Below are 18,721 nucleotides of genomic sequence, written 5' to 3'. Positions count from 1 at the left end.
GCTGTGGATAATGGTTTATTACCCTTAAACCTTAGTGGGAGGAAAACAACTCAGAAAGGCACATTATTGGTAAATTATTATTGTTTACCATAACATGTGAACTGGGCCAAGACAGGTGCCTACAATTTTAATATTTCATCCCTTGCATAAAAGTGTTTTTCTTTTGCCAAGTGTTTTTAAATAATTAATTTGATTCCGTGTTGGTCATTTGTTCTGTATCATATTATTTTGTGTAAAGATTTTATTGTACACCACTATTATATTTTCTATGAGTTAATGGTTTATAAAGGCTCAAATGAATGAGTGAATGAATGAATTGATTGATTGATTGAATGAATGAATGAATGAATGAATGAATGAATGAAATATCAAAATTTTCTGCATTGTATAATGTAGGTCAGGCAACATGCAAAGCATATTTAGAAAATAAACTAATCCCATCTTTATCACAAAGTATTGACGTGTCAAATCCTGTTATTTTAAAGCAAGAATGCAAAATGTATAAAGCAGTTTCATAGCACTATCATTTGCTCACTTCATGCCTTTGATACTGACATCAGTGATCCCATGCCTATGCAGCAAAATGAGGCTACTGAAATGTTAAGGATGTCATTTGGATGTGACAGGGAACAAGGTGGAGTTGGATGAAATTGGCCTGACCCGCCCCTCAAGCTTCTGGTATTCTGGAGGGAGGATTAAGGGCAGTCCAGAATGCTCCATGCTTTTAAGAAATTAGTCTGATCTGAAGATAGTGAGCAAAAAACTACACCTCTAGCTCCAGGGCTTAGTTGTCTTGCACTGTTGCACTATGGGGTTTTTTCAAAGAGCTCAACCCTGCCCTGCCTGATAATTCTCATAGGTCCCCATCTTGTTATTGCAGCTGGGTGTTTATCTCTTTTAAGCTCTGAGGTGTCATCATTACAACTTATCCACAATAATGAGATTGAGACTTTGTTTTATAAAGCTGTTTAGGCATTAGTGATATTTAGGTATATTGAGTACTCCACTTACCTGATGGTTTGTCAGTGGAAGTTGGGATACTGGTAACTGAAGACATGGTTGGGAGAGTCGGTGGTAGAATCTTTAAATTCTGGTCACTCTGGATCTCATTGGTGGATATTTGGTTAGTGATACGATTGTAAGTGGGAGGCTGGTAGACTCGATTTGGTGGCTGTGGAGGTTGTGGGATTGGTTTAATGGAGGGTGTTCTTTGGCAGTACTCTTCTAGCTGTGCAATTATTATAGACTGGTTATTAGCAATGGATACCAAATGTTGGTACTTGTGCTCCAGGTCTTTGTATTTATTTGCAAGCTGCAACATGTCAGCAGTCTGATTCAGTATCTTATTTTCCAGTTGGGAAAGTTCTAAAGCATTGTCCCGTTTTCGGATGATCTCATGCAGCAGCTGCATGTACAACTGGGTGACCCGCGAGTTCATGTTGCGGCTCTCTTTTCGTAAAAGCTTCACCTCATTAACAATTCCTCCATCTACCTCCACCAGCTGCTGGAGGGTTTCTATTTGCCTCTTTTGCTTTAACAGCTCATTGTTCAGTAGATCTAGTTCTTGCTTATTTACCCTGTTTTCAAGTACTTCGGGTTCCTTTGAATTAACACAAATGGCACCCGTCACTTTCTGCTGAGGTACAATGAAGGTATAAGTGCACTTATCTTGTGTGTCGCTGGAGCGCTTATACCTGTTTGTGTAAATGAATTCTTGCTCCTCTCCCTCATCGCTGCCTTCGAAATCTTGGGTCTTGCTGGCACGCACTCCCACAATAGCCATTAGCAATAAGCAAACTGCTGCCTTCATGGTCCCTTTATTTTTGAATTGGCTTGTATGAAAAGCGCTTTGTGATCTGTTTTAAATATGAAGTACATACACAATATTAAATACCCAGTAATAAATCACAGCAAACAAAAAAGCAGTACTGTTCTACTAGGCAGTAAATGTGTTTTAAAAATGGTAACTGATCCTTAGAAATACCTCTTTATTTAAAAGTATGAAACTGTTGTTCAAAATCAAGTTAGCAGTTAGGCAAATTTAACCAGAAGGTGGTCTTTGGATGAAGCAATTTTCCAAGTTGCTCTTCATCATTCTCCCAAAGTTGATAAACAGAGGCAAAAACAGAGGCTCGCTATTCCTGGTTGTATTTTTGTTGGCCTTTGCTAATCTTGATTTCTAGGTGTGTTGCCTTGAGAAGATGTTTTGCATGTAATGACAGTATCTGGAAAGTCAGCACAGATTTGGCTTTTTCACATATCATCACAACTGCCTGAAAACAGCCAATGGTCAGTAATACAAGTTGTGTGTTACTGTCCTGGCAATCTTAAGCAAGAAAAAAACACACACCCCAAAAGTTGTTCTATTGGCCTTCTAAAAAGAGAATGGACAAGGTTGTCATAAGCCTCATTATCTGACTCCTTTGTGAGGGGGAAATAAATAAATATGTATATACAGACAGCATGTTAGTAGATTACAGATTCTTTTGAAGTAAATAGTAACACCCTGGGCTTTGTTCCGATGATTGCTTACATCTCTCCATCTCTCCCTCCCTTGCTCTCTCTGATATGTAGCTTGCTGGGGTCAGCAAACTTTTTCAGCAGGGGGCTGGTCCAGGGTCCATCAGACCTTGGGGGGGGGGGCTGGACTATTTTTAAAAAATAATAATGAATGAATTCCTATGCCCCACAAATAACCCAGAGATGCATTTTAAATAAAATGACACATTCTGCTCATGTAAAAACACACTGATTCCTGGACCGTCCGCAGGCCGGGTTTAGAAGGCGATTGGGCCGGATCCAGCCCCCGGGCCTTAGTTTGCCTACCCATGCAGACTAAATGGCTGTTTACAACAGTTAGAAGCAGAGATAGAAAGAGTGCCCTGCACAACTCTGTTTGTTGTTGGTGGGAATAGCAGGCTGAGATGAGTGGAAGAAGTGGTAGGTGAGAGCTCACTGGTTGTTGTTTTACTAATAAATTGGGATAGATTAGCTTCATACAATGCCCTCTTGTCCTATCAAAGACTGAATAAACCCAGGAGGGCCAGGAAAAGTTGGAAAAAAGTTGCTCCAGTGCTTGGGCTTCTTCAGGGAGAGCCCTCAGTCTGATCTGAAATAAGAGGAGGCATTTTGAAGATGTGTCCATATTCTGCTCTTCTTCAGGAAAGATAGTCATTAGACTGAGTGAGGCAGCCACCGCACATGATTGATTTTGGATGTTATTAAATGGCAACAAATATTTAATTGCTGTGTTTTTATTACCAGGTAGAGGCATCTGTGGGGTTTTCTACCTCAAGTGCCAAAATAACTTGACCAGCCTTGTTTACTATAAATCTTAATTAGGTTGGGTGGAGGAGTACAATCCAGCGCTCTGCCTCAAGAAGAAGAATATATTGTGACAGATGTAGTGCCTGGTGCCTTCAGTTACCGAATGCTCAGTTTTACTCATTGCTTCATTTTCATTTACTATGGCTTACAGCAAATGAGTAAGTGTGCTGGTGGCCAGTGATAAAATGGTGGTTGCTTTGTTCCTCCCATGGACCTCCTGCTGCCATTCTACAACAAGCTACACAACAAGTTTGTTTAGTGTTAGCTGTAAAAATGGGCCCATGGTTTGTCTTGCTCAAAGCAAACCATGAGCTGTGTAACCATGGTGTAGCTCCCGAGCTAGGTTCAATTCTAATGTTCTGCAAAGTTCAGTCCTAAGGAAAGTCTTTAAAATAGTGAGCATTTAATAAAAATGATTTGAGGGAGAAATTATAGTGAGCATTGGTTCTATTTTCTCTTGATGTGTATTGCAGAGTCCTTTGGCTGGAATATCTAGAAGTAGCACCCCAAAATGTTTCTGGGTTCCCAAGAAAACCTCACAGATTGATTATACAATTAAATTTCTATTCAGACCTTTCGGAAAGCCTACAGCAAGGTAACAGCAGTTTTTAAAAAGGAAAACAATAAAACAGAATACTCAAAATATCTACTTCATAGATGTGAAGATTTTGTAATGCCTAACTAATTCCCAAATCAAAAGCCAATCCAAATGAGACAGCACTTTAGTAAGTACTTGAGCTCAGACTATGACGACATCAAGAAAGGATTTCTAGTGTTAACATAATGCATGATAGTACTGTATGACAAAATTCTTTTGTGAAAGGAAGAAGGAACTGTTATAAACTCTGTGTAGTCTTTAAAGCAATGCCAGTCAAATTCTTGAAGAAATTTGAAGCATAAATTAAAACTCCCTCAGACAGCTTTAACTTGCATTTGCACAGTGGGTCACACTTGGTGACCCTGGCAGGCTTCCAGACCTCATACTTTACACAGTTGAACTATTCTTGAAAATGTCTTCAGCATAGTGAAAAAGCAGGCTCGGGGGTGGGAGTGAGGACTTGCTTCAATGTATAGCTTTCAGGTCTCTCTTTTCCCTCTTTCTCCTTGCAAACCCTTATTCATCATGACTAGAATCTCAGTTTTTTCTGTTGAAATTCCTTCATGTTGTATTTTTACAGTGTTTCTCCATTTTAAGAGTAGGCTAGCATAAAGGCCATAATGCCTTAATGTTCTAGTTTTGCTATCACAAAAGCTCCTCCTCCAACAACAACAAAAGTGCACAGATAAAGATCATTTGCATGAAGATAAGTCTTAGTATTAGCAATGATTGTACTGAGATGCACTATAGCAGCAGCTGTTGCTATTTCTACCACTGGTAATTTATGTAGCATTTTATATGACAGTGTTTATGTCCATTTGCTGTGCCAGCTTTGCTGATGTTAGTGCCATGGGCCCTTTGGCTCTGACATGATATGGCGTGGAGGAGGAAGAAGGAGCAAATGGGGGACTGGAAGACTGGCATCCAGGAAGGAAGAAGAGATGTCCTCCCCTTGTGACTCTAGATGTGAGAGAGGGAGAAGCAGAGCTGCCAGCTCTCTCCTCTGCTCCTCCTGAAGAGTTTCTCGTGAGGAGGGGAGGACTTTGGCCAGCAAGAAGGAGGATCTGAACAGAAGGAGGTGGCAGCCAAGCTAGAGGCAGAGGTGCAGGACACAATCTTGTCGCCAAGAACTAGATGGTGCCTTTGAACATGAGATCAGATGCACCCAGCCAAACAGCACACTTTGTGCATGTTGCAGAACTATAGGACAAACGAGTCTTCTGAGTGATCTCACCCTGCCTCATCTTTAAAAGCTTTGTGGGAGGGGCATGTCAACTGTTGGGACATATTCATAGGTTTTGTTCTATTGTGAACCTTGCTTATGAACTTTGGAATCTTGACTTCTGGCCTTTGTGCTTGCTGCTGAGCCTGTACTGCTATTAGCCTGAATAAAAATTTCTTCTTTGTTTACAAGTAAGAGTTGTTATCACTGTACTTTGGGACAGGAGCCTGACAGTAAGAATGGTTGTTGCTATTTGTATTTAAAGATGGGAAACTGAAGCTGAAAGTGACATATCCAAGACCACATAGTGAGTTTATAGCTGAGGTGGAACTTTAGCCAGATCAGATTTCAGCTCCATAGCCACTCAACCCTACTGGCTCTCTTTAACAGTTCTACCTTTCACCTTTCCTTCACACATTTTTTTAAAAGCACATTTCATGCTCTGAATCCAAAAGAAAAAAACCCATGCCTTTGAATTTGGTTTACTGGTTTGGAGAAGTTCTTTTGCTGTTGTGTTTTAGTGTGGAATTTTGAGTATGCTGAAATCAGTGCCTGAGCTTCCATTAACACAAGTAGGGCTGGGATTTCTTCTAACCATCTGGTCTTGGCTATTCAAATGGTTGGCAAAGGGGTAAGAAGAGTGAGGCAGTAATGGACCTTACTGTGTTTACTCTTAAAGCGTTTGTTCAACTAATTGTGTCTCGAGGGGCACAACTGAAAATGTTCTTATCTAGTAAGTAGAGGGGAAACAAGCTTCCAAAGAAAATATATTACTTTTCTCCCCTGTTCCTGACAAGGAAAAACAAAACTAGATATTTTCCTTGGCACTTCAAGTTACAAGTGAGAAAACCAAGACTCACTGTGGGAATTATCATGTTGCACTGTAAGGCTTTTTTACATATACTTTCAGCTTTTAAGTTATAGCATGTTTTGCTACTTTTGTTAAAGTTGCAAATAAAATTTCTTCAAGTTCTATCAAATTATCATTGTGATGCTAGATAAAGTTTTCCTTCCTATGCCAGGACCTCATTTATATTATATTTGTAGCTCAGTGCAAGTTAAGGGTCCACCAGCCAGGAGAGGAGAGTACTTTATTTCTAAATGCTAGAGAGAATAAAAAACAGAGCTTTTTTCAGCCAGAACTCACCAGAACTCAGTTCCAGCACCTCTCAGGTGGGCACCATTGCCATTATAAGAGAACCAAGGAAGCATTCATGCTGAGTTCTGGCACCTTTTTCTAAAAAAATAGCGCTGATAAGAACTATATGATAACATTTAGCAAGAGCTCAGATCGATTGGACCCCAGACATTTTGCCATCCCAAGGGGCTATATTATACGATTTGAGGACAATGTCCTAGAATCTTTAATGGTGTCACAAAGCTTGCACTGACATACCCCTCAAAAATATTCTTCATCCCCAGTAATTTTGCGTGTTGATTATACAGTTAAGACTAAACTGCTTGAGATAATACGATGTTGGAATAGTATGTTATTTCTGACACAAGAGGCACCTTCTAGGAACCTCCCCCCACCCATTGAAAAGCCCTCTGCCTTTTATGCAATTTTTCGGATACCCTTTTTGTTTTAGATATTTTTTCATGGGGAGATCAGAGAGAAAGTACCACCTCAGCTTACAAATCTGTGTGTGCATGTATATTATAGATAGATAATGCACACCATGTGTACAGCAGCCTGCACTTACTCCCATTCCTTTGTATTTGGCTTTCAGGTGGTAGTTCTTTTGGGAACCTTTTTGAAGACCAGACCTGATGCAGTTTCAACACAATTTTTTATTTCAGTTGCCCAGCATCCTTGTAATAATGATGCTGTCACATAGCCAATCACATTTGGCTAGGCAATACGACTTCAGAGGCCAAACAAAGCTAATTGGGATTGAGAGCAATGTTTCTGTTCCCTCTGAATTAGCTTCAGTTGCCCTTAGTTAACACTGTCACATAGCCAAATCTGATTGGATACATGACAGTGTCACACTTGGATCAAAAAAGTTTCACCAACAAATAGACACAAAAGGGGTAAGGTTAGGCATTCTTTCAGGAAACTTATTTCACCTGAAAACCCACTTTTCACACTGAAAATATTGTTTGGATAATATGTGGCTCAGTCCTAATATCCTGTTATATCCTGTTATATATCCTGTGACTATTTATATAAGTCGTAGCCTGCAAGTGGTGGCTTGGTATTTCATGAGACATTTCATGAGAGCTCTTACCTTTGTTATCTTCACAACGGTAGAGTTTTCAAAATAGAAAAAAAGAATTGTGGGTAATCTTATTTATGCAGTTTTAAGGACTACAAATTACTATGAATTATATGTTTGAGGGAGAACATTTTGTAATTTAAACAAAGATTCTTCTATGAGTCTTTGCAGAATTCTTTTTAAGTGACAGAGCTGATGTTTGGAAAGCTAAAGTCAACACTGCAAGAGACTAATCTACTTCAGATCCCATAGTAAAAGAAACAGGTTATACTTTGTCTTTACTAGCATATGTATTTACTAGGGTTATATTAAAATTTCTTACTAAGACAAATGGAAATCCCCACGGCCATAAAATATCATAAAGGTATTTTCTGTGCCCAAACATTAAATCTATTTATCCTAAAGATATTTTGTTTGTTTGCTTGTTTTGCTATGCTAAAAGGCAAAGAGCTATACAATAGGAATTTATCAGTGCAGAGTATGCAGGTGGCACAATGCAATGTTTTATGGGAAATTACATTGCGCTTTGGAGAGAAGCTAAAAAAACAAACCCACTAAGCATTCTGGTCCATTAAATGTGATCTCAGCTAGGGTTTTTTTTTGGGGGGGTGTTTGTTTTGAAGGCAGGGAAAGAAGGATTGGGCAAGACACCTTCAATATGTTCTTCTCTCTCAGTAAGTGTACCCCCTCACTACTATTGTTGCCTGTTGGTGCTTCTCATCTGCTTCATCAGTGCCATCCCATGATTGCTTGCTAGACAAAGCCAATAAGAAAGCAGACAGTGACAGCTACTGCTCATAACTGTTGTTTGCTTGCTTATCCGCTCTGAGCTAGAGCAAGAGGCAGGTGCAGAAGCAGGTTGCAGTGACAAAGAGATGGAACAGGTCCAGGTGATTCTAATCAGTAGACTCTGTGCTGGGGTGTGGGCATTCACCAGGTGCCCACCAATGCCAGCCTTGATTCTGCACCACTTCTCTCGGGCAGCCACTGCTAATTTGCCTGCTTGCTGTCTCCCAAGCTAGCACACACCTGTTGTCATTAACTCACTGTTTCTCTACAATTTAACTATAGTTTTGAGAAACATCAGTTGTTGACCTAGCAAGCAGGACTGCCATAGTATGTTTCTGTGCAGAAGATATTTGTGTGTCATAGGCACTTATTGGAATGTGTGGATTATATCATTGCTGAGTTTCTTGCTCCATCTTTCCTGTTTACCTACACTATCTTGAAATACCACTGAAATTTCAGCAGTTTTGCTTCTGCTCTTTGGAGGTTGTTGATCTACTTTGTATTTCGCTGACACTCTGGCTTGACTAACAACTCAGCTATACCCCAGCACCAAGGCAGGCTTTTATGTCTTAGAGGCGTATTTCAGCATATAGCTCCTATTATTGCTGTACTAAGAGAGGGGTGCAATGTCTCTGGAAGGCCCTATGCTGTGCTGAATCAGAGTCCATTGCTGGTTTAGATGCAGCCACTTCGAGGTTCCATTTCCCATGGTGCACATTGAAAACATACAGAAAATATCTAACAAGAGTTCAGAATGCATACCTTTAATGCCTGAACAATTAATACTCAGGTAAGAAGATAATTGTACAAAGTTTTAGAAAGCTTATCAAAATTAAATCAGCCTTAGTAAGTCAGGAAAACATATATTTCACAGATATAACAAGCTCAAAGCAAAGATAATCAATCTGCCCAGCAATTCCCACTTCACTCCTAACATCAACAAAAGCAGATCATGGTTAAATAAATGTGATCGCAATCACATTTAAGGATAGATGGAAACCTAAGTTAATACCCAAGTGAATATGAAAGTTCATGGTCTTTCCCCTTTCAATATATATATGTCATAAATTGGTTGGGCAACTGGGTACCAGTTTTTGAAGGGTTTTTCTCCATAATCGTTCACAGGCTGAGTAGTGTATCAAAATGTTTTGGCCCAATTTTCATAAGCAGCAAACCTTCATACCCAAATGAATGAGAATTCATGAAAGACCTAGTGTTTAGCCATGTGGTATTTTTCCCTGAAAAAATAAACCTGAGTCTCTGACCATTTATGAACATACCAGATTGCGGTAGGCAGTTCATTAGGGTATTATTCCCTTTTTCTGGGAATAATGCAGAATGCAAATCTGTAATGGGTGTTTTCTGTGCAAATGTCCTTTAAAAAAAATCACACAGTGACAGCAGTCAGTTAAATTATGCTGGACACCCAGCCGCTAGGTGCTAGTTCATTTGTAGTTATATAAAGTTGCCACTTATTTTATAATACATTCTGTCATAGATAGAATGTAGAAAAAAACCTGGTTTGATATCTAATCTTAATTTTGTAGAAGTTGTAATTGTGACAAAAGTATTCTAATTATAGATACTCTAACTAGTTTCCCATCTTATTGTAGATACTGTAAGTTGTCAGACTATTTCACATTCTCCTTCTTTCCCATTTCCCCTAAGCAACATTGGCCTTGGCATTTTGTTATAGTGAGAGTTCCTAGATGTTGGGTTAGGGGCCACCACCAGAAGACCACTGAAGTATTTTGTTTGTGTCGGTAGACTTTGATAAGCTAGCAATATGAATGGTGCAAATTCAGGGAGCTTTCTGAATGTTTGCTATCCTGGTGAAAGTTTGGAACCATAGATGACTCAGTAGTAGATGCTTATGTAAAATATTTGGAGCTTGTGAGCTATAAAGCAGTTTGCACCCAAACTATAGAGTGCTTTGCTTCTAAACAAAGGGCTACAGGGGCCAGTCTTTAAATCATCCACTTTGGCATAGAGCTCTGCTTCTTAATGATAGAAATGTGCTAGCAGGTGCACATAGCTGGTAGAGAGGAAAGGTCACTCTGTACATGATCACAAGAGCTCTTTTCTTTACAGTTGCTTCATATATAGCTGAAGTTTAAATTGGATTCTTCTTCTAATAATAATATAGAAGATAATCACTCATATCATATTCATCAAAGAGAGGGACTTAAGACAGTATTAACATATTATAAATCCCTAGACATTTGAGTAATTGTATTCCACATTGCTATATTGGTCTAGTTCCTTGTACTGTCAGTCTTATTAGTATGAAAAATAGCATTGCTGCTTTCTTGCAAAAACAAAAAAAAAAGAAAGGGGGGAAAAGGCACCTGGTTTGCTCTCCCTTGATGACTTGGATTTCATTAGTAAGTTTCTCCATCCACAATGGCAATTTGCCAAAAAATACTGTACCAGAGATATATGAATAGAGTTGTATTGTTCTACCACAGTTTTGTTATCACAAATCTGGCAGCAAGTAACATGAATCTAATAAAATTCTTAAATACAATGCTACCCCAGGCTCAAACAGTGAAAATAGCTGACTAAGTTTTTTTAGCAACTGTTTGCCTAGTTGTGGTGTTGACCTCCTTAAGTACCTCATCCCAGAATCTTACTACATGCAGACACTCCCAGCACAGATGAAGATAAGTACCCTGTCGATAAGTGCTGAGTATTGTTTTGTTCTGCTGGAGCTCAAATTAAATATTTAAGGAATGAAAAATTATGTGAGGTACTTTTAATGACTTTTTAAAATCATTTTCTCTCCCATCCTGACACAGCCTTTGTTGTCACCCTAATTCCATGTAGAATGGGTTCTTGTAAAAAAATTCAACAGGGGTTAATCTCCCAGGTACTCATGCATTTTGCAATCCAGTGTGCATAAAAGCAGAAGGGCTCAAGAGCCAAATAAGATTTTTGCAAGACAAAGTTCTAGATGGAACTTGCTGTAGAGTATGTGGAAACACTCCTCTTAAGACAGGAGAAAAATAATTATATGAGGCCACTTCATTGTGTTGGATATTGTAAGGAGTAGACAGATAGATATTTTTTAATGTTAACTATCAAAGCAAGCATATCGTGCTCCTCAAATGTGAAACATGGTCTGGCAGTTAATTATCCAAAATAATTAACCCCCAAACAGACACACACACTTTGTTACTGAACCCTTGTGTGGCAGAAGCAGTCCTGTTTTTCTGTGTAATTTAAACTATGCAGGTAAATGCAGCCCCCTTCATTTGGTTGAGAGCTCCTCCAGCTCATTTCCCACTTGCTGAGGAGTGGTATAGATGCCCCAAAAGACAGGAATCATTGATTAATTCTGCAAGGGCATTGTTTTGAAATGGTACCGAATGCCTTCAGAAACTTTAAAGGATTACCTATCCCAAACTTTGTATGCTTCCTCTTTGAGATCGCTGACAAAAGATGGCAGGCCCTATAACTGCCCCTGCAACCTTTGTTTCGGAGATAAGCAGGAAGTTATCAGCATTTTGTTAGAAATGTTAGAAAGCTAAACCCAAATGTTACATTTGTTCTTACTCCCCTTTAACAGTGGCCTCACTTTATTTTCTTTTAAGCCTATCCATGCTGAAAGATGTGTTAACATTTTCTGCTTTCTGTTTCATGTGTTAAGAACTTTGCAAAATAAGAGCTTTCCAACACTGTTTGATCATATCTTGCTTGCTTCAGATTTCCCACTTGGCATCTATTGCAAAAGCTGTTGCGAGGACTATTCCCAGCTCTACTTAGCTTGGACTTTTTAAAAAATGAGTTTTCACTTAAACATGCAAACACTGTGATATTCTAGGAGCTGCTACTTAGAGGAACTTTCTGTATCTTTGATCAGTGCGTCAAAGGAAAGTAAAGACCAGCTTCCTGGGTTGTAATACAATAGTCCTTTCAAATAAGTGACACAAAGTGTAGAGGATTTTGCTGTGTTATATTTAGGAAGGAAAAATTATTTTGCACATAAACAATCAATATTGTGATGGACTGGTTGTTGCTGATTTTACTTTAAGAAATGCTTAGAACTTTGGCACATCAATTAAATTAACAAACATTCATTTTGATATTTTTTTAAAAGTCTATGCATATCTAGTAACATTTCAATGTTTAGATGAATTCATTTTAATAAGAAAACCACATTTGAAGATTTCTAACTCAAATTTATCAGCCTTATCAAAAATCTGGCATTGTTCTTCTAAATCAAGAGCACTTTTGAAATGACTTTGCAGCTAGCACTGAAAATATAAATATATGTTAAATGTGACACATCTCAAATTCTTACCCTGTTTCCTTCTGGTTTCTCTCTTCAATCTTGAGACTTGCTTTAAAGATAACAATAAAAGATTCACTGACTAGATCATCCAGAGAAATAGTGACATCACTGATTGCAGCAAAATAAATGCATTCATTCGCGATGAGGGTAATCTAGTTTCTGTTGCATGAAAAGCTTCATGCATTTGGTACTGTGCTTGGACGGATAACATAAGAAGGCAATTGCAGTCCTGTTACTTCCTTATTGTTTAAATTCTAGTTCCTTTAACTTGCTTGCTGAATCAAAGCCGTCGGTCCCCATGCTATGGACACTCAGGGACAATAGGCTGCAGCACCGACTTGCTTTTCAGGAGCTCTGCCTCTTTGCATTTCAGTTTTGAAGCTTTCAATCCATCATTTCAAGCGAAGCTAAAACAGCCCTATTTGAACTTCAGCTTCTTTGTGGTGGATTTACATGCTGGAGGAGGGGGGGGGAGATAATCAAGCATGCGGTAAGCAGACAAGTTCTGGTTGGATAAGCTCCGCTTCCCCCTCCCACAAGGGCAAGGGATCCACCAGCAAGAGACATATTCAGGGCCTCCCCTTAACCACAAACAGTAGAGGGCTGGCTGAAGCCAAACTTTTACCCGGTGATGTCACAGCTCTCCACAGCTTGGAGAAATCTAAATGTGCAGGAGACTGCCTCCCTGGACTTTGTCAGAGAGCAATGCTGAAAAGCTACAGACGGCTTTAGATATGAATGCTGCATACAGCTTTAGCCGCTTCTGTTCAAGGCAGGGTGTAGTTCTCTGGGATTATGTAACAGATTTTTAACTAACCCCCCACCTAAAAAAATAAAAGTGGGTGGGGTGTGTGTGTGTCTGTGTCTGTGTGTGATCTGAATAACTGTGACTCATTCTTTATAATTGAGTGTAGAACTTGCATTATAATACCTAGAAATGAGATTAATGGCTAAGCATTCACTATTTTCATTGTAATTGGGCTGGATGTCTGTGCTTTCTCCCTCATCCCACCCCCATGCATTCTCTCTCTCTCTCTCTCTCACACACACACGCACACACACTTTTCAACTCTCTGTTTTTCCCTGCATACCCACATGCCCTTCATTTTCCTGGAAGTGCAACATAATTGTCCTTCAAATTTGCCCAGGGGGCCGTTTTTAACTACTCCTGCCCCTAGGGGAAGCAGTAGTCTCAAAACTTGAGAGAACCTGCTTATAGGTCCAGACCCAGGGGATGAGATTTACCTGTTACAACTATGTACAAGTTGCTACACAATTTCTGTAGAAAGAATTATTGCATTGCTTGCATGATAGACTATGTGTTTTAGGTTCTTATCCCATCCTAAGTGAGTGGTGCCCAGTGCGACCCACCCCCAGCTATGCTGTTTCACATGACCCAGAAAGCTGTCTGTGGATAAACACTAGCTCCTCTGCCTGAAGTGAGATGAGTGCTACACCCCACAGTCGTCTTTTGTTTGACTTAACTGTCCAGGGGTCCTTTACCTATTCATTGTGCCCCTGTGTGAAGTCAGCTGGCTTTTAATGTACTTCAGATTGCATATTAGTGGCTGCCTGCTTTGTCATGCAAATTCTGGGACCAATTTCAAACTGTTAACTGATTTCCACACCTCGCACACTGACATTAACCTTAGGCATGGAACTATGTTAGCAATGCTTCTAAGTGCACATTTGTCATACTGAAAAAATGTACAGTTCTGGAAAATGTTTCCCTTATCTGTCTGTCTTTGAAAGGCACTTGGTTGAGAATAAGCGGGAAAGATTTACTGAAGAAAGTACCAAGCTTTTTGAATCCTTAGGTTCGTAGTTCATACCTACTTTCCTGGATGATCAGTGTTGATCTGTAGCAGCGATACTTTGATTTGTATTGCGGTGATTACAGTGAAAATTTGTGGGCTGTGGACTTTCAGTTTGCCGCAGATCGCATGCAACAACCTCTCTGGATGATGGTCCCTTTGCCCACCTGGCCCTCTTTTCAAACTCAACTTTATTTTATTTTTTATTTTTTTGAATGTGCATTCTATTTTTTTAAAAAATATTTATTAAGATTTTCCAAATACAAAAATGCAAAAGTAATAAACAATATAACATATATCATAACATATTATCAAAACTTCTTTGGACTCCCTCACGTCTCCCGCTCCCACTTGCATCATTACAAAACTTTTTCCAGCAATTTATCAACTTATTTACATTCTTAAGTCTTATTCATTTAATTTAGTCTGATAATTCTCCAAAAAAAATTATATTTTCCTCAATCTCATTTATCATCCAAATTACGTCTAATTTAGTGGTGCTCAATTGTTTATGATCTGGCATCCTTCTTAACATTCAAACCAAATTACAGTGTTTTTGTAAATAAATCCTGAATTTCTTCCAGTCTTCTTCAACCCTCTCCTCTCCCAGGTCTCGGATTCTGCCGGTCATCTCTGCCAATTCCATATAGTCTATCAGTTGCATCTGCCATTCTTCCAGTGTGGGTAGATCTTGGGTTTTCCAATGCTTGGCGATGAGTATCCTTGCTGCCGTTGTTGCATACAGGAAAAAAGTTCTGTCCTTCTTTATCACCCTCTGGCCAACAATACCCAGGAGGAAGGCCTCTGGTTTCTTAGGCAAAGTATACTTAAATACCTTTTTCAGCTCATTATATATCATTTCCCAGAAAGCCTTCACTCTAGGGCAAGTCCACCAGAGGTGAAAGAATGTTCCTTCAGCTTCTTTACACTTCCAACATTTATTATCAGACACATGGTATATCTTTGCAAGCTTGACTGGGGTCATGTACCACCTGTATATCATTTTCATTACATTTTCCTTCAAAGCATTACATGCAGTGAAGTTCAACCCAGTGGTCCATAACCTTTCCCAGTCTTCAAACATAATATTATACCCAATATCCTGTGCCCACTTTATCATAGCCGATTTAACTATTTCATCTTGTGTGTTCCATTTTAACAGAAAGTTATACATTCTTGAAAGTACCTTAGTCTTAGGTTCTAACAATTCTGTTTCCAATTTCGATTTATCCACCTGGAACCCTAACTTTTTGTCATTTTTAAAAACTTCTTTAATCTGAGCGTAGTGTAACCAGTCTCGCACTTTATCCTTCATTTTCTCCAAACTCTGCAATTTCCAGTTGTCTCCATCTTTTTCTAGTATTTCCCCATGTTTTGGCCATTTGGCCTCCATATTGGGTCTTTTTCGGGCCTTAGCTTCCAGAGGTGATAGCCACCTTGGAGTTTTATTTTCCAATAAGTCTTTATATTTTGTCCAGACATTAAACACTGCCTTTCTGACAATATGGTTCTTAAAGGCCTTATTGATCTTAACCTTGTCATACCATAAGTATGCATGCCAACCAAAAGCATTGTTGAAACCTTCCAAATCCAGTACGTCAGTGTCCTCGAGAAGTAGCCAGTCTTTTAGCCAGCAGAAAGCTGCGGCCTCATAGTACAACTTTAGGTCTGGCAGGGCAAAGCCCCCTCTTTCTTTCACATCGGTTAGTATCTTAAACTTAATTCTGGGCTTTTTGCCCTGCCAGACAAACTTAGATATATCTCTCTGCCACTTCCGGAAGCACTCCGTCTTGTCCACAATCTGTAGTGTTTGAAACAAAAACAACATTTTTGGCAATACATTCATCTTGATAGCAGCAATTCGGCCTAACAAAGAAAGTTTCAATTTTGTCCAACTGTCTAAATCTCTCTTAATTTCTGACCAACATTTTTCATAATTGTCCTTAAATAAATTCAGATTTTTTGCTGTTATGTTTACCCCTAGGTACTTTACTTTTTTAACCACATTTAATTCTGTCTCTCTCTGAAACCGTTCCGACTCTGTATCTGTCAAATTTTTCCCCAATACCTTGGTTTTCTGTTTGTTTAATTTAAATCCCGCCACCCGACCAAAGTCTTGAATCAATTGTAATGCTCTTTTCGTACTAGATTCTGGCTCCTGCAAGGTCAAGACTAGGTCATCTGCAAAAGCTTTAAGTTTATATTGTTTCGCTCCGACCTGAATTCCTTCCACCAACCGGTCCCCTCTAATCATATTCAAGAGCACCTCCAGAACCGAAATAAATAACAGAGGGGAAATAGGGCAGCCTTGTCGTGTTCCTTTTTCAATTTTAAACTCTTCTGTAACCACATTGTTAACTATCAATTTAGCCTTTTGTTCTGAATATATAGCATCAATCCCATTCTCAAAACCCCGTCCCACTCCCATTTCTTTTAAGTTTCCCTTCATAAATTTCTAGGAATTATTGTCAAAGGCCTTCTCCGCGTCTATAAAGATTAACACTACTTTTGTATTTATATCTGTTTGCAAAAGTTCCAAAATGTCAATAATGTTCCTTGTGTTAGCAAACAAGTGTCTACCTGGGAGAAAGCCTGCCTGGTCCTTATGAATTACTTCGTTTAAAACTTTTTAAAATCTACTTGCCAGAATATCTGCAAATATTTTGTAATCCACATTTAAAAGAGAGATGGGACGATAGTTCTTAAGTTGTGTCTTATCAGCTTCCGATTTTGGTATCAATGTGATGAAAGCTTCTTTCCACGATTCTGGCGCCCTCCTTCCCTCCATAATTTCATTGCTAACCTCCATCAGTGGTTGTATCAGGTAGTCTTTTAGTGTCTTATAATACTTGGAGGTCAGCCCATCTGGTCCTGGAGATTTGCCCAGTTTCATGTTCTGAATGGCTTGTTCAATCTCTTGTCGTGTTATTTTACAGTTCAGGATTGATCTATTTTCTTGTGACAATTTTGATAGTCCATTTTTTTCCAAAAATTGTTTAATCTCAATCTCATCTTGCGGCCCTTGAGTATATAATTTTTTGAAATATCTTTGGAAGCACTTTCTAATATCCGCAGGGTTCTGGATGTTTCTTCCTTCAATCTCTAAATTTGTAACTGTATTTAATTTTTGTCTCCTCTTCAACTGCCAAGCTAGCAGTTTTCCACATTTATTCGCCGATTCAAAAGTTTTTTGTTTCATTAATTTAATCTTCCACTCTATTTCCTGGTTTATCAATTTAGAATATTGTGCTTGATGAAATTTAATTTCTCTCAACGTCGGCTGTGACTTCGGATTTAATCTTAGCTTCTATTCTAGTACTTTAATTTTCTCCAAAATTTTATCTTTCCTCTCATTTTGTGTCCTTTTCTTTACAGCATTCTGTTGTATCAAGAACCCCCTCATCACTGCCTTGCTTGCATCCCAGATAATTCTTTTTTCCACCGTAGTGTTCATGTTTATCTCAAAATAGTCCTTTAAAGCTTTTTGGGCCTTCTTGATAATCTCCTGATCTCTAAACAGGTTGTCATTCATCTTCCATCTAAAGGAGCCAGTTGGTATTAATGTCATATCCATCTTTACTGCGTTGTGGTCGGAGCAGGTCTTTGGGCAGATTTCCACCTTCTTGACCTTGGGTGCCAGACCTCTAAGGTAAAGGTAAAGGTACCCCTGCCCGTACGGGCCAGTCTTGACAGACTCTGGGGTTGTGCGCCCATCTCACTTAAGAGGCCAGGGGCCAGCGCTGTCCGGAGACACTTCCGGGTCACGTGGCCAGCGTGACATCGCTGCTCTGGCGAGCCAGAGCCGCACACGGAAACGCCGTTTACCTTCCCGCTGGTAAGCGGTCCCTATTTATCTACTTGCACCCGGAGGTGCTTTCGAACTGCTAGGTTGGCAGGCGCTGGGACCGAGCAGCGGGAGCGCACCCCGCCGCAGGGATTCGAACCGCCGACCTTTCGATCGGCAAGTCCTAGGCGCTGAGGCTTTAACCCACAGCGCCACCTGCGTCCACCAGACCTCTAGATATCCATATTTGGTCGATTCTTGTCCAAGTCAGTTGGGCTTCAGAGAAGAATGTTCCCTCTCTTCCCAAGGGGTTCTTCGTTCTCCAAATGTCAATCAAGTCCATATTGTCAGTCATTTCAAAAAAAGTCTTTGGTAGTCTGCCATCTTTTGTGACACTTTGACTTTGTGACTTATCCATGTTGGTTGATACGACCCCGTTCATATCTTCCATCAAAATGATGTTGTTGTAGTCCAGATAGTCCAGCATGATCTCATGCAACTTCTTATAAAATTCCGATTTCCCCTCATTTGGTGCGTAGATTCCTAATATCAAAAGTTTCTCTCCTTGATATTGTATCTCAATTGCCAAAATTCTTCCATGTTCATCTTTAAATAGGAATTTGGGTGACAGGCTCTCTTTTGCATAAATAACCACACCTCTCTTCTTTACTCTG

The 18,721-nt window shown here is 39.5% G+C and overlaps 2 protein-coding genes across 10 annotated transcripts in view; one reads left to right on the top strand and one right to left on the bottom strand.

Annotated features, from left to right (window-relative positions):
* ANGPTL2 (angiopoietin like 2) overlaps positions 1-13,034 on the bottom strand; it is a 29,510-nt gene extending 16,476 nt beyond the window's left edge. Inside the window, exons 1-2 of the mRNA XM_079962150.1 lie at positions 12,459-13,034; positions 1,012-1,856 (exon numbers count right to left, since the gene is read on the bottom strand). Coding sequence (XP_079818276.1) covers positions 1,012-1,810 — 799 coding nt within the window. The 5' untranslated portion in view covers positions 1,811-1,856; positions 12,459-13,034. The remainder of the gene's footprint in view (positions 1-1,011; positions 1,857-12,458) is intronic.
* The window catches only part of RALGPS1 (Ral GEF with PH domain and SH3 binding motif 1), a 263,929-nt gene that overhangs the window by 144,073 nt on the left and 101,135 nt on the right, over positions 1-18,721 (top strand). The gene's annotated exons all lie outside the window — the stretch shown is intronic.

The sequence above is a fragment of the Podarcis cretensis genome (genome assembly GCF_951804945.1).
Source record: "Podarcis cretensis genome assembly, chromosome: Z".
NCBI classification, from domain to species: domain Eukaryota; kingdom Metazoa; phylum Chordata; class Lepidosauria; order Squamata; family Lacertidae; genus Podarcis; species Podarcis cretensis.
Note: the sequence above shows the minus strand (reverse complement) of the source record. Positions and strands in the feature narration are given on the sequence as shown.